The sequence below is a fragment of the Monodon monoceros genome, unplaced genomic scaffold (assembly GCF_005190385.1).
Source record: "Monodon monoceros isolate NGI ecotype Baffin Bay Population unplaced genomic scaffold, NGI_Narwhal_1 Super_Scaffold_21, whole genome shotgun sequence".
NCBI lineage: Eukaryota > Metazoa > Chordata > Mammalia > Artiodactyla > Monodontidae > Monodon > Monodon monoceros.
Window position 1 is genome coordinate 28794347 of NW_021703778.1, and position 16024 is coordinate 28810370.

A 16024-nucleotide genomic window follows, 5' to 3' on the forward strand; every position below is an offset into this window, starting at 1 on the left:
CTTTAAAAACAATTGTTTTGAATTCTTTGTCAGGAAATTCATAGATCGCCAATACTTTAGGGTTGTTTACTGGAAATGTACTTCAGTGGTATCATGTTTCCATGATTTTCATGTTCCTTGTAGCCTTGCATTGGTATCTATGCATTTGAACATTCGCCCCTTCCAGACTTTAAGAACTGGCTTCAACGGGAAAAGACCTTCACTTGCTGATGGCACAGCGTGCCAGTTGGGTGGCATGTGTGGTGACCATTGGTGTGGCACTGGTTCCAGTAGCGAGAAGCACCAGGTCCAGGTCCCAGGTGTGTGCACAGCAGTGCTGAGTCCAAGGCGTGGGGGCAATGACTTTCTTGATTGTGGAAGTTCAGCTTAGAGAACACGCACCTTCCGAGCATCTCTCTCCCATTTGTCACGTACAGGAAATGAGCGGTGGCAGATATCTGGTGTCAGGTCTCCATGAGCTTGAAGAAACGCACAGCAATGGCCTGGCCGCAGCTTTAGTCAGCACTGCAGATGCACTGTTTGGAACTATTTAGCAATTTTAACCTACTTTATTTCACCTCTGTGGAAACTCTTTTCAGGGTAAAGAAAGCAGATTGGGACCAAAGTCATAAGACAAAGGGGGTTGAGAGTTCGTCCTTTATGGCATTTGAAGTATGACATTGATGTCACTGATAATTTTGCAGAACAGGTATTAGCATCCCTTATTATTCAGGCAATAGCTAAACAACTGTTCTTGAATTTAACAAAAGCAAAGAAAGTAAATATTACTTCCTTTGAGGAACAACTACGTTACCTATTGAGAGTCTTTCTCTCTTGATGTGCTGAAATGATTCTTCTTGTTTACATCTTTTTAAATCCAGATGAACTCAAACAGCCATGAATCAACCCCAAACAGAGGCCCTCATCTGTGAGCATCCTCGTGTTAGTGCACTAATGAGAATTTAAAGATTCTAATTAAACCCAGATGCAAAATATCTCCCTGAGTACATCAGAAAGCACCAGTTCAACATAAAAGATATATCCCATTTCCAATGCGGTTTTAGTTCATTTTCTACATTTTTATTGTATTCTGACTTGAAGTTAATTGTTAAAGCAGTAACTGCTATTAATATGTTTAAACAGATTTGTGGGTGTCTAACAATTTGGGTAATTGTGAATAACTACAAATTTACTTAATCGATGTGTAGATACACAGGTATCTGTGCACACAAACTTCAATTCTCAATTACTCAAGTTAATGAACATGAGATCTTTATCTGGGGCTTTTTTGAAATCCTCGATTATGAAAAAACCCTTGGAAGTCACTTTTGACATTGTAGTCAGGAGCCCAAATATTGGAGCTACAATTCAAACATCTGGATGTGAATCCTAACCCTGCCACTGCCGGTTCCCACCGCTGGGTCACCTGTGGGAAGTCGGCTTACCTCTCCCAGCCGGGATCACCTCTTCCCTGCGGTGCTGGTCCCTCTGGCACCTGGTTCCCAAGGGAGGGGACCCCCCGCCGAGGTCAGCAGTAGCTACTGGGCTCCCCTCCTTCCTACCTGCACTGCTCCTAGTGACCCAGCGACCCTGAGCCCTCTGACCCTGCACTTACTCTCTGAGGGAGGAGCCTGAGAGCCTGACGACAGCCGACAGCCGGCTAATTCACCCATAGTCTACACTTGGCGGCCTGCTGGCCCTGGGGCTGTTTCACGAGTCCCATTTCCTGCAACAGTATTGGGTTGGCCAAAAAGGTTCATTCGGTATTTTCCATAACATCTTACGGGAAAAAATACTTATCCAAAGAAACTCTTTTCTTCATTTCCCCTGTTTCCTTTTGGTTTTTAATATCTATTTGTCTATCTATCTATTTATTTATTTATTTGGCTGCGCCAGGTCTTAGTTGCGGCATGAGGGATCTTCGTTGAGACATGCGGGATCTTTAGTTGCCGCGTGTGGGATCTATTCCCTGACCAGGGATCGACCCCGGACCCCCTGCATTGGGAGCGTGGAGCCATAGTCCCTCCCCTGTTTCTTTAATGTAACTCATCATGTAGAATTTTTAAATGCCAACAGTACAAGATTTTAAATGCCTTCATGTTGATAAAATTGGAGTTTATGAGTGTGACCAGCTCCCTACCCGTCTTTGTGAATCCATCATAGGCATTGAGGGGCCTCTTGTCCACAGACAAAGGGTTCTCCCATTTTACCAAGAAACCCGTAGCTTAGACACTGCCCCCCACCGCCAGGGGCGGGGAGACAAGATCGGAGGGAGCCTCGCTGTTCTGCTCCAAGATTCATTCGGTGGGTTTCTGCGTTTCCAGGGTCAAGAGGGAGGGCAGGGGGCTTCCTCTGAGGGCTGAATTGGGTGGGAGTCTCACAGTAGCCCCGGGTGGTGCGAGGCCTGTGTAGACCAAAGGGACAGAGAGAGGAGGCCCAGCCTGGAGCCCAGCAAGGGGAGGCCGCCCGGCTGTGTAGGGGCCGCATGGGGACCGCAGACTAGGGATGACAGCAAGGGCTAAAGTCCCACCACACACATTCAGCTCAGCACTCTCGCACGGAGGTGTCCATCTGCCTGGTTTTCTGGCCCCAGGAGGTGTGGCAGAGCGACTGGCTTTCCTGTCACCATCATCTGGCCTGTCCCAGCTCCCCCGTCCCCACCCACATCTGGCTTCCTGTCCCTCCCCACCCTCCCCCATTGCTGTTTCTGATCCCCTCCATTTTTTAGACAAGGTTAAGAAAAGAAATATTCAGTATCACTGTTAAAGCACCAAAAGGAAGAATTTATTCGTGGGGAGGACAGTGGCGGCAGGTAAAGACCCCTGCAATGGCCTTGCAAGGAGGCATGGAGCCCAGCTCAGATCACAGTGTGGCCGGTGGGACTGCAGCCCAGGGCCGGGTGGGGCAGCGGATAGAAAACCACTAGGAAGGAACAGAAGGTCAGAGGGGTCTGGCTAAGCCGACCCAGAAGAACCCCCACCAAAACTGGACCAAGCCGAGAGGGACGGGGTAGTGGGCGGTGGTGGCTGAAAAGACAGGCCTGGCTGAAACCAACTCAGGGACCCTGTGCGATTTGTTCAGGGACAGCATCTTTGTCACATGTTGTCAAATGTGCTGTGTGTTAGAAGCATCTGAGCTCCAGCTGTGCTGCCCGGAAGTCTGATTCAGAGCATCCGCGACAGATGCCCCTGAGCAGCTCTCCTACTGGGAGGGGCCTCCTGCCTCCTCCAGGAAGTCCTCCGTCTCCAATAACCGGGGTCACTTCATGACTTGAGGCAGTCAGGAAACCCAGACTGGTGTAGGGGGCAGCGTTTCACTGCCCCCCACCCCAGCAGCCCTCTCCAGGCAGGACAGTTGTTCCCACCTGTGGGGGGTCCAACCAGACTTGCAGGGAAGTCTACTTCTTCCACCTCAGCTTGTTGGTCTGTGAACAGGGTAGCAACAGTGACCACCTCTGGGACGATGATGTGGATTAAGGCAGTTGTTCCCAGACTTTTTGTCACCAGGGACGGGTTTCGTGGCAGACAATTTTTCCACAGATGGCATGGGGTGGGGGGGTTGGTTCAGGCAGTAATGCGAGCGACAGGGAGCAATGGGGAGCGGCAGAGGAAGCTTCGCTCGCCCGCCTGCCGCTTACCGCCTGCTGTGCGGCCCGGCTCCTAACAGGCCGCAGACCAGTACCGGTCCGCGGCCTGGGGGCTGGGGACCCTTGGATTAAGGGGACAGGCTGCCCCAGGCACTCAGCACCTGGCGGGCTCCCAGCCCCAGACAGACGTCATGTCACGGGCTTCTCTCTACAGAGAACCCTGTCTGATTAGCCTCTGGATTTCACTAGTGTCTTGCTCAATAAATTTTGATTGATTCTTTTCCCCAGGGGACAGCTTCAGAGACGAAATAAGAATAGAAATGCTTGAGAAACAGCCTCCACTCGGCCTCTCCCCCGGTTTTTCTAGATACAGTGAGGTTTCCACGGCAACAGCTCCTACAGACCCCTTCCCAATCCTAACAATTGGGGGGTGAGGGGTGCTCCAGAGGCCCCAAAGGCGAATGCACACTTTGACTGGGGTGTATGTTGTGGGGGAGGGACGTTGCCGTTGCCAGGGTGACAGAGACGGGGCTCTGGTCCTCGGGTGTCAGGCTCGTGAGCGTGATGTTCATCAGTGACCAACCACAGAACACTGTGGCCCGAGGATGAAATCAGGGTGGACTGAAGTCCGAAAAATGAGTGGATAAGCCGGGTAGCCTGCAGTGCGGGTCCACCTGGCTCCAAACATTAATGTCCAAATGCACTGTCACTAAAGGGACTGTCTTCCAGATTGAACAATAATAACAAATTTAAAGCTGATAAAAGGGCAAGCGAATAATTTAACTGGTGAGCAACTCCTCACCCCAAATTGTCGTGATTTCACTAAAAAATGACTGCATGAAACATTGACGTGTATGTGATTTCTCCTTAAGATTGGACTTGGATCCAAAATACACACAGCATCCATGCCCAGGGGTTTAGATTAAGTCAACGCGCAGCTTTCCCAGTTCCTCATTGTTCACCTGTGACCCGGGCTCTTGGAAAGCCTGCCCGGCAGATGGTGCACCGAGGGCTCAGGGTTGGCCAGGCGGGCGGGGAGCGATGGCCCAGGGAAGCCACTCGGCACATGAGAAGTGTTTCTGGAACGGTGATCTCAACAGACACCGCTCAACACTGCCTGATGGCATCAAACGTGAACTTTAAACAGCTTCGTGCTGAGCAGACAGTGGTGCAGAGAAGAGCCGAGAGGTATCTCTGTACCGTCTGGCGGAAGCACTGTGTACACACAGTTTGGACGATAATAACAAAACACTTAATGCTGGCGGATTCGACACTGAGTTTTCAGTACCAGGTACTATTTTCAGCATCTACTTCTGGGCTCTCATTTCACCCCATAAAAATCCCATGACCCAGGTACTATTCCTGTTGGAGAGGTGAGAACGTCCAGGCCAAATAAGGTACGCAAAGTCAGGCTGCAGTTAGGTAGCAACGCCAGGAGTGGCCTGATCCAAGCCCTCTGCCAAACTGCCCATCACGGTCTAGCAGCACCTTCGCCACATCTGCTTTAGGCGCTGTCGTTGTGTCACAAACCACACCAAACCCAACAGCTCTAAACCACACCATCGTGCGTCTTGCTCTTGGGCTGTCATTTGGGCTGTGCTCCACAGGTCACTGCGGGCTGAGGACCCCCCCCCGGGGAAGCTCACCCGCGGCCTCTCCATGGGGCTACGCCCAGCTGCATCCCGAGAGGTCACATCCAGGACCCAGACACAGATGCGTGCGTTCACAGTCCACCGTCCCTCTCACTCCGCGGGTGAGACATCTCCGAGGAGAGGACCCGCAGTCTACTGGATAGGAGGCAGGTGGCAGGTGGAGATCACTGGTGAGAAGAGCCAGCAGCGTGGGAGACAAGGGCGCAGCCATCTTTGGAAAACACTGTCTGCCAGAATGCGCACCTCCTAGGCTCGGGGCCGTCCCACTGAAACACCAGAGCTGGGAACAGCCACAGGACACTGAGGGGCAGTGTCGTGCAGTTACCTCCCTGTTGCCCACGACAGGCGGGGGCCAACCCTGAAGAGGTCCTCCAGCCTCCGTGTACTTCCGCTTCCACGCAGCCCCTGGTGCCCATGGAGCAACTACTTCTGGCAACATTGGAAAGAAAACGTCATCCAGAAGTGTTCTAGGCGGATGCTGCAGGCCTGGGTCTCCCTGCTGAGATTCAGGATCATGGACTTCACAGGTAATTCTTACAGTGCCTCTTTTACAGAAAGGAGACCGAGGGCTCAGAGATGCTAACTGCCCGGTGGTGGTTGAACAATTCAGAGAGGGTGTGAAGGAACTCAAGCCTGTCCTCTGATGCCAGTTCAGAGCTTTTCCCACGATGCCATGGAAGGGGGGGTAAAGGGCTTCCATCTTTCATGCCTTCCTTCAAATTTGTTATTGGCCTCTCAGTAATTTGAGATATAGAAAAATTGAGTAGTCAGGTAACTTGAGTTATTTAGTGGGACACGTGTTCACCAGTCCCTGACTTTGAAATTGATTGAGGCTTTATTGCCATTGTCAACAAACAGGAGTCATTACCAAGACCTGGAGATGCGCTTTTCCCCGGACACACGAAGGAGTATTGAGATGGAAGGTGGGGAAGATCCTCTCCTATTCACTGGGATCCCTCTGAGCTGCGTACCGCTGTCCGGCGGCCGGATGACCATCCTGCCAGCGTTTCTCCTGCCTTCCCGGTTCTGGCCACGTGGACGGCCAAGAAGGAGCACAAGTTGGCCGTGCTCTATGGAGGACGAGTCCCAAGAGCGGGGGCACATGGCCCCACTCCCTAGGCCCCCGGCACGCCCACTTCCAGGGAGCCCGCCCACCATCGTGTGCTGCAGACAAGGTTGACAGGAAGGGCACGGGGTGTCCCAGGTCCCGCCTGGCCCCGCCCATATGCAAATCTAACCTTTCTGATATTTCAGCACTATAAACCCAAAGACGGGATTTCAACAGGAAAATATTTACTGACGGCTCTCTCCCTCATAATCTATCGATTTTAATATCCTCACCACTTTGGCTGAATGTCAATTTTACCCTGAGGACTGCTACTGCAAATCTGAACACATTTTATTTACTTAAGCCTTTCAAAATATTAGTGTTGGAAATGAGTAGAGTTTGAGTCTTTTGGTGTTCCTATTTAAAGTTTGTTTTCCTATTTAAATAATGCTGTTAATTTGCCGTGGTAATTGGGCCGACAGGCAGCGTGCGGACCACAGCACGCCGAAGCCTGGGTAGGCTTGCGTTCCTGATTTTCGTTAAGTACAGTAACACACAGCTCGTTAAGTGCAGGGCCAACCTCCCCACTTAACCTTCGGAAGCAGAAGCACCTGATCATCACCGTGATTTAACCAGAAGCCAGATCCTGACTCCTCTGATCGTTTCTGGTCCAAATGTCCAGCCTGTGCCAATTTCTGCATGAACAGCATTGACCAATTTCAGACCAAGGCTCATCGGGCCCCTGCGGGGACTTGGGGCAGCACTGCAGATTCTACGGCCCCCAGTCCCAACTACTCCACCTGTTCCTGCCCTGAGAAAAGCTGGGGCAGGGTCCTGAGGCCTCCAGGGGGAGGGGCCTTCAGGGGATCACACTTCCCCGCCACTGAAGTGCTCAGAGAGGCCGTGACCAACTTGCGGAAGACACAGTAATGCTCTCCTGCCACCAGGGGACCTTCAGAGGCATTTTCTAAATCCCTAAATCACCAGCAGTAATGAGTACAACTGGATGTCTCTCTTTTTCATATTTAACAAAGAATTTATGTTGCAAATGACACTTCATTCGGGACTTTTGGAATGCATCTTTAGAGACTCCCTGCGTAGGGCTTTCGATATAACAAAGCCGGCTTCTCAACTGTCCCCAGGTCCAGCCTCTCCTGCCCCACCCAGGCCCTCCCCTGTTCACTGTCCTGATGGGCAGACCACCCACCCTGAGATTTCCAGGGGGGGCTTCACCACCACGACTCTCACTGTGCTTGTGCCCAAGGGCTGACCTAAGCCAGATGTGGGATCTCTGTAGGATCCCTCCTCTCCCACCCAGGATGGACTAGACCAGAAAGCAGTGATGCAGGACTGCTTGGCCTGGGCGCTCAAAAAATATGCTTTAAGTAGTTTGCTGTTAGCTGGGATGCACGTCTCCACCCTAGGAGACCGAAGGAACTCCACACAGCCTGCAGACGTGTCCTGGAATTTGAATTTATAAAAATAATTCTCGATGCAAGCTTGCTTTTGAGCATTTAGCTGCTTCTATGATAAACCAAGTGCCAGGTGGGGAAAAATCAAATTATCTCAGGGTTTGATTAGTTGGGTTCACAGTAACCAAAGTTGACTGTATATATTAAATCCCAAGTGATTAAAACATAAAAAATTCCTACTGTTAAATTAGACGGTAGGTTTGCGTCTCCCTACGTGAATTCCGAGTTTCCACCTGGCTTCTAACACCCCATGTAATCAATGACAACGTCACTTACATACACAAATCCAACTATGAAGAACTACATAGAGCTATAATCATGTATGTGATTTAATTAAAGCCAATCACTGAAAATAGCTGTGGTGCAGTAGATGGGGTGCCGGGGAGAGGCAGGGGAGGGGCGGGCTTTGTGGGGGGAAAGGGGGCCTCGGAGCAGAAAAGCTCGCAGACTGCGTTTCTCCAGCCTTTTCCAAAACCAAAAACTGTTCATTTCCCAAAGGCTCCAGAAGGTCTGTAAAGAGACAACTTGGGTCCCTGTAATAGAGGAGATGCTCTTTTTCCAATGGAGATGGTTATTCGTGATTCTCTTCCTTTGACTTTTAAACCCAGAAAAGCTAAGGGTCGTAGTTCAATATATAAACATTCCATAAAATTCCCTATAAGCAAGACTTTTCAAAGCAGTCCTAGGAAGTAATACTGGTTAATTACCAGAGATAAATTTTAACCAGCTAAATACCCCTCTACATCTTAATTAGATTGTCCTTCACCCAAAGTAAGAAAAGTTAAAGAAATCTTTGCTTTTTTCTTTTTCAATTCACCTTTATAAAATGTTAACTGAGAAACATGCTTAACATAAATGTCAAGACCCCTAAAAAAAAGGATAAAGAAAAAAGGATTAAAGGGGAGGAGATGTTTAAAAAAAAAGGTCTTGATGGAGCATGGGTGGTTCAGAGGTGGAGGCGGGCAGCTCTGGTACTTAGCCATGGTCCCCTCAACCTGGGCCCAGGTGGGGCACCAGGGAAGCCCTCAAGGGCACGGGGCCAGTGGTGCTGGTGGCGGCAGCTCAGCCGACTGAGACAGCATGTTAGAGTCAGAAAATAACCAGAACGACGGGTGAAGAAACATCACTAATTTTTTCCTGAAATGTCTACCCTCCCACCAGCCAGTGTGTGTGTTCTGCCATCCCTGAAAAGGTCGTGGGTGCACACAGTCCTCCATCCGAAATGTGCGTCATCACTGACACACGCGGGACCACACGTCCACGGCAGGACAAAGAAAGTGTGAGATGCGTACAAGCCACACCCCTACCTCAAATGTACATGGAGTTGGGGCTCCGTCATTAAAAACATGGAGCTGCTGGGGAAGCACAAAATACAGACAAAGCCCCAAAGAGACGCTGCACGGGGTTCTAGCACCAGCTCCACACCGAGGGCTGTGGTGACGGAAAGCAATGTCCTCAGCCGAGGACGGTTTTAAGAGATGGGGCACAATGGACTAGTTGCAGGCCAGGAGCCCAACCCCAGGGTCAGGCCTGCTGGGACAGACCAGGGGCCTGACCGGCCGGTGGGGCAGCCCCCCAACCCCGGGCCCCCCTTGGGGTTGCAGCCCTTTCACGGGAGGTTTGCTGGGTCTGAGGTCATGTCCACTAGCAGAGGTCCTCATCACCCTTGGAGAGACTGGACAACCCAACCCACCTCCGTCCGCTGCCCCACCCGCCTCGCCAGGCGGAGGGAGGGGAGGGACCCACCGCGAGAGTCAGGAACAAGCTCTGATTTGTTCTGCGTCAACTTCTCCTGGAATGGCTCCACCAGGGCGCCAGGCACCCAGGATGAAGCCGCCTGGTAACGCGCCTCCTCACGAACAGTGCTCAGCCCCGACTCCCTGTAGGCGGGCTGGTCCCGCTGAAGCTCCGCAGGAGAGAGAGCCACTTCCCCAGAAGCAGGGAGTGGGGCTTCAAGAGGAGGGTCTGAGCCAAGGCTGCTGGGTTGACATCCCATCCCTGCCATCCTGGCCACATCCTGGCAGAGACGTGGCTTCAGTAGTGAGAAGCACCTCCCTGCGGGCCGAAGCGGGGACAGCAAGAAGGCGGTGCTAGCACCGGGTCTGCTCTGCGTCCCTGAGCGAAGCGCACTGGCCTCTGGGTTTCCGCACGAAGCCGGCTTTTGTGTAATTTATGTCGTGTTCAGTGGTTTGGGGCGTCCTGTTCTGAGGCCCCACAGGGCGCCGTCCAATGGACACAAAGGGATGAGATAGATGTCTCCTCTGTCATGTTGTCGGTCTCATCACCTCCTGCACGTTCAGAAACTTCATTTTAAAAAGAAGGGAAAGGACCATTGAAGGTGTGGGGAAGCGCCTGGAAAGTTACTGGAGGAGGAAAGGGCACCAGCTCCGCCCTCGCCTCCTGGGGACGGAAGGCGACACGAAGGCGCCAGAACTCGATTCCAGAGCGAAAGACGGAGACGCCCCACGGCGCGGCCCGCGGATGCTGGACCACCCTGCCAGGGGGAACAGCGGGTGAGGGGGATGGTCCCGTGCTCACACCGGCAGAAGTGGCCCGATCCTCCAGCTGGATGGGGCCCCTGCCCTCCGCACCCACAACCCCCGTGCGAGGTCAGAGGATATGAAACCGGGCCCACGTGGACGCACACCGGGGTCTCCGACTCCAAGCCTGTGAAAGTCGACTGAAAAGCGGTGATGGGGCCACTGCAGGTGCTTCAGCCGCGGGACCAGGAGCAAGGCAGGAGTCGACAGCCTAGCTCTCTGGGGAACACGGGCCTGCCAAGTCTCACATGTGCCACTGTTGTAGAAACACGGGTCATTTCAGAAAACTCCACAACCGGGATTACATCACCTTGGTGTTTGTGTGCGTGTACACATCCCATGTATCTTTGCGTGTGTGTGTGTGGCATGTGTGTGCCCGTGTGTGGCTGCGATGTCTGAATGTATACGTGCATATGTGTATGCGTGTACACACAGGTGTGCATGGGTATGTGTGCCACATGCATGGGTCTCTCTCTGTGTATGTGTATGTGCACGTGTGTACCGTGCATGCACGAGTGTGTATCTGTGTGTGTGTGTTTGTACACATGCACGTGTGCAGAAACTTGAAAGGAGCAGGCTGTGGAGGAGCTGTGGGGAGCGGTCCCTGGACACGGGGGGCGGGGTTAGAATTGGTTCTGTGACACGGGGGAGAAAGTGGGAACCGATTGCTCAATGTGTGTGTGCAAAGCCTCTGCAAGGCAGGGAGGGATGTAGGGGACGGTCCCCCCACCCGAAGGTTCTGCATAGGCTCAGGGGCTTGTGCCCAGGGGCCACGCCGGGGGCTGAGTCTCAGAATCAAGGCTTCAGATTTGGTGTCCCAAGGCCTGGGGGGTCACGGTGCCTGGGTGGCAGGGCGCCGCAGGGCAGGGGGACCTCAGACGCCCATGGGGTCGCAGCTTGGAGGAGGGAGCACATGGCAGCGGCGCAGCCGTCACAGAGGCCTGCTGCTTGTGTCTTTCAGGAATTCGCCGACACGGTGTCCCAGCTGGTCACGCAGAAGTTCCACGAGTTGGCCATGGGCCTGGCGTCAGCGCACGCCCGCCACAAGGCGCTGGCCGGGATCGTCATGACCCAAGGTAATGCCTCTTGCTTTCCCCTCGGGCACCTCACCCACCAGGAAGGAGCGTAGGCTAGCGTGGGCTCGAGCTTGGGAACCAGGACTCTCTTTCCCACGAAGACACGGAAAGAAAAGCAGAGATAGGACCCAGACTCAGTGACAAAGTAGATGACCAGCTGCCCCAAAGCCGCCTCCACACACACAGAGGACTGAACACACTCCTTCCTGCCTCCACCCCTAACTGCTCACTAATGGAGTCCCCTTCTCAGGATGACAGAACGGGCAGGAAACAGTCCATCCAACCATCAAGGTCGTGGCCGCTCTTACAAGCCAGTTTGGGAGAAAGTGATGCTTAATTTTAAGCTGTCACTTTTGGTGAAAACACCTCACTACTAACCTACTACTAATAAATAGCTAGCTGGTTATTTGAATTCAACTGTTTCTAGTTCCAAAGTTTGGAGCGAACTGGTAATGACCTACCAGAGAATGATTATTGAAAACAAATAATTGACTTTTGGGCTAGTTAGGTTTCAAAGACACACACTTTCTCTGCCAGTGTAGACCAAGTCTAAGACTTGAAGAGACCATCTACCTGATGTCCAAAAATATGGATGTTAGAAGTCGACTAACAGCCAGACGACCGGCCCATTTTCCCCCTCATTCTGGATGCCCGGGGGCTCCTGCAGTATCAAGTGCAAGGCCACTGGGGTCAGGACATATGACTTAACCCTTCCACTTTGGGCATCTTAGTAAAATGGAAATTAAAATGCCTCCTCACAATGTAACTTGGTGCCTAGGATAAAGTACATGAAAAACTTTGAAATGTAAAAATTACTCTATAATGGTCTAAGTCAAAGGCAATTCTGTTCCATCAATGATACTGTTGAATTTGGTGGCAGGCATCCCGCCCGATCCACTCACATTTGGTAACACCTGCCCCTTTGTAGAATAAGAAATGTCCCAAATTGAGGGCTAAGAGCCCCCTCAGTTCAGACCACGACTGCTGGAGGTGGCGCTCCATCCACGTAGCCACAGCAGCCACTAACCGGATGCGGGCTCCACTTTGCACACGTAAAGGGTGCGGAGGACAGACACGGCCCCCCCCGGGGACATGGTAACCAGGACCCAGTGGGGTGGCACCCAGGGTTGAACCCAGCAACTCCTGTGACTAGCGCTGTGACCAGGCCAGCTGGCCTCTTTGGGACTCGGTTCCCCACCTTTAAAAGGGGGTGATGGTCAAACCTACCTGGGGGTCATTGGAAGGTTAAGTGTGCTCGTGTACATACAGCATTTAGAGAGACGTGCCAGGTCTGTGTCCTCCGTAGATTATGACTGGGCATCTGCCACGGCCGCAGACCCTCCTGGCTTCTGGGCAAACAGCAGAGAACAAAACAGATCCAGCGCTGCCTTCCTGACTCTTAGAGTTTAGATACGATGTGAAAAGAAGTTACGTGCAGGGCTGGAGGATCACAGCCACAAACTTCGGCAAATTTTAAGATTTGGAGTGTCACGTGCATTTCTCTGCACAGATTCCAGGATAACATAGTTTAAATTAGCTTGGGCTGAGTGATGAATGGGAAGGAGAGAAGGAAGGATGGGGGGAGGGAGGGGGCAAAGGCACCAACCAACATTTCTTCTTTGTTGTGCAATGTACTCCAACCCCAAACGCATACATCAGTAGGATTAGTGAGTAGTTTTTCAATATTTCCCAGCTCTATAGCTGTGATTGTCCAACACCTTTCCACTTTTCTGGGAAATTCAATTCCAGAAAATCTGGAAAGCTACTCTCAGACTTCCCTTGGAAAGCAGTGATGTTTCACAAAGACCGGTGGGGAAATGACACTTAATACATACACTGCTTTACGTTCAGGCAATTTATCTAAAGGAAGTAAATGTATTACGTGAAAGTGAGACTTTACAAGGTAAACCTACGGTGATTAGTAATTTATGAACATGGAAGGGTAAATTGCTGAAATTTACTTTCCTGTTATAAAGAGAAGATTTAATAAACATGTTGATTAAAAAGAGATTAGGGAGGATTGTGCAAAATTACTAATAGAAATACTTTCAAATATTCACTTACTTAAAGTTGATGGGCAATTTAACCTTAATTCTTTTTTTTTTTTTTTTTTCTGCGGTACACGGGCCTCTCACTGTTGTGGCCTCTCCCGTTGCGGAGCACAGGCTCCAGACGCGCAGGCTCAGCGGCCGTGGCTCACGGGCCCAGCCGCTCCGCGGCATGTGGTATCCTCCCGGACCGGGGCATGAACCCGAGTCCCCCGCATCGGCAGGCGGACTCTTAACCACTGCGCCACCAGGGAAGCCCTAATCTTAATTCTTGTTCAGTTATTCAAGCAAATACCTAAGAAACTCTAAGAGAGGAGTGATGTGTCTTATTCTAGTTTTGATAATATATATCACAATGTTATAAAATTAAACTTATCTTGAAATAAAACATGACTCGTTGCCCCTTCATTTTTAGGTGGGAAGCCAATTCATACACATCAAGTAGCTCACGTAGGGTCCTTCTCATGAATGAGCCTAAGACCATTTTGTAACCGTTCTGAGAAATGTGATAGCAAAAATACATACTTATGAACAGAACAGCTTTTACTTTATGAAAATACTGCAGCCATTGGTAAGAACTCAAACAGAAGAGAACTTACGAATAACAAGCTGTATCTCCACCCTACCCTTGGCCCCGAGCAAACTCAGAAGCAGACATTTTAATCATTTTAAATTTTTGTTCTTGTGACTCTGAATACTATACTAGATTTTCTATTCTAAATATCGATTCGCACTGTTAAAATTAGATATTTTATTTTTCGTTATTGTATCTATAGTATACACTTAAACCTTTGTTTTAAGTGTATGCTCACCCTGCCGAGTTTCGATGGTGCATCTTCACTTCCCGTTCTGTAAATCAGGGATGGCGGCCGTCACCCTCGTCTTTCCTAGCTGACTTCTCTGCACGATGAACGTATTTTTATACTGTCATCACCAATGACGTTTATACTCTGTCCTGTACCATAACTACCTTCTCTACTTCCCCTGTGCCGTGAGTCCAAGAGTTGAAACCCCTGGGCAGCATCCACCGCTCAGGACACTGTAAATCGCCTGGCAGAGCCAGGTGGTTTCCTGGAAGCACGCAGCTTTCAGTGGCGGGAAAGTCTCTGCAGAAAGAGCACGTCCTCCCATGGGGTCACATCTGTCCTCCTGGCCCCCACCACCAGCTCAAACCACATCACACTGAAGGCTGGTTCAGCAGCTAGGCTTTCTTAAACGGCTTTGGGAGGTCACGTGACCTCCAAGCCTTCTCACCCATGGCGCAAACCGGCTTCCCCCACTGCCGGAGCCTCTGCCCAGCCGGCCAAGGGGACCCCACGCCTCCCGCCTGGACCACCATCCCCAGTATCCACACCGTCCTCTTTCTGTCTCTAGAAGCACCATTAAAATGCGCAGGAGAGAAACTGAATGTCCACGTCTCCCTAAGTGTCTTGACTTGGTTCTCTTGCTCCTGGAAGTGTTTGCTGGGGGATGCTGAGCTCAAGCTGACTTGCCCTCGGTATTTTCAAGGGTTTTTTCTATGATCTCTTATCTAGTATCTCTGACTAGAAACATCCTGTCTGACACATTCAGTTGCAGTGGTCGCCCCACCGCTGCCCACAGAAGGGAAGGGGCTTTTTTACTTGAATGCTACATAATTTCATAAGACTGTGCAGATGTCAGCCAGTCACCTTCCCTGACATTTTTTTCTTTTTGATTGCGCCGGGCCTTAGCTGTGGCAGGTCTGCTCCTTAGTTGCGGCTCGCCGGCTCCTTAGTTGTGGCATGCGAACTCTTAGTTGTGTCATGTGGGTTCTAGTTCCCTGACCAGAGATCGAACCCAGGCCCCCTGCATTGGGAGCACAGAGTCTTAACCACTGTGCCACCAGGGAAGTCCTTCCCTGACATATTTAAGCTGTTTATTTGTGCAGTTTTTCCTTATATCATTTATTTGTTAAATTCTTTCCTTCATTCACATTTTTGTCAAATTTTTAATATTCTGAGTTAATCCCCAGGCTTTTACCTTCCTTCCTTGTTGTTAATCTACCTTTTACTCTGTGTTCTTGGGAGGTTGGCCCAGTGGGGCAGCCACTTAATTAAAATGTAACTTGATGAGTCCTATCTGGGATGCAGGCTCTCGCCTGCCCTTGGCCCCGACTTGGGGCATCACGATTTCTCTGGGACACGAGTAGCCCCTGCAGCAGCTGGTCTGTGCTGGAACTTGGGACCCCTTTCCAGCCTCTGCATTTCACTCCTCTGCACCCCCAGGGCTTCTTCTCCAGCAGACTGTGGAGGTCAATCCACCCTCCTCCATCGCGCCAGAGTCACAGATCTGCTCCCTCTGGAACCCTTTCCTTCCCATGGGGTCTGGAAAGGGAGGAGAAGCAAACCACCCTCTCGAACCCAAACCTGGACCACATTATTGAGCCCGTTGTCAAGCGATGGCTCTGACTGCTCCAGGCATTTCCACGAGGAAGAGATTCTTGAGGGGCTGTTAATAATGATTCTTATTTGATATGAAATTTATAATTTTGATAACATTTTCACATACATTAATCAGTTCATTGCTCCGACCCCGAGAAGTGGGAAAGGTGGGAATCTTTATTGTCGAATTTAAGACGTACAGACACCAAGACCAAGAGTCT

At 51.0% G+C, this 16024-nt stretch overlaps 1 protein-coding gene across 1 annotated transcript in view; it reads left to right on the top strand.

Annotated features, from left to right (window-relative positions):
- Window positions 1-16024, top strand: part of ADARB2 (adenosine deaminase RNA specific B2 (inactive)) — a 364115-nt gene that overhangs the window by 319334 nt on the left and 28757 nt on the right. The window contains exon 4 of the mRNA XM_029236216.1: window positions 11239-11353. Coding sequence (XP_029092049.1) covers window positions 11239-11353 — 115 coding nt within the window. The remainder of the gene's footprint in view (window positions 1-11238; window positions 11354-16024) is intronic.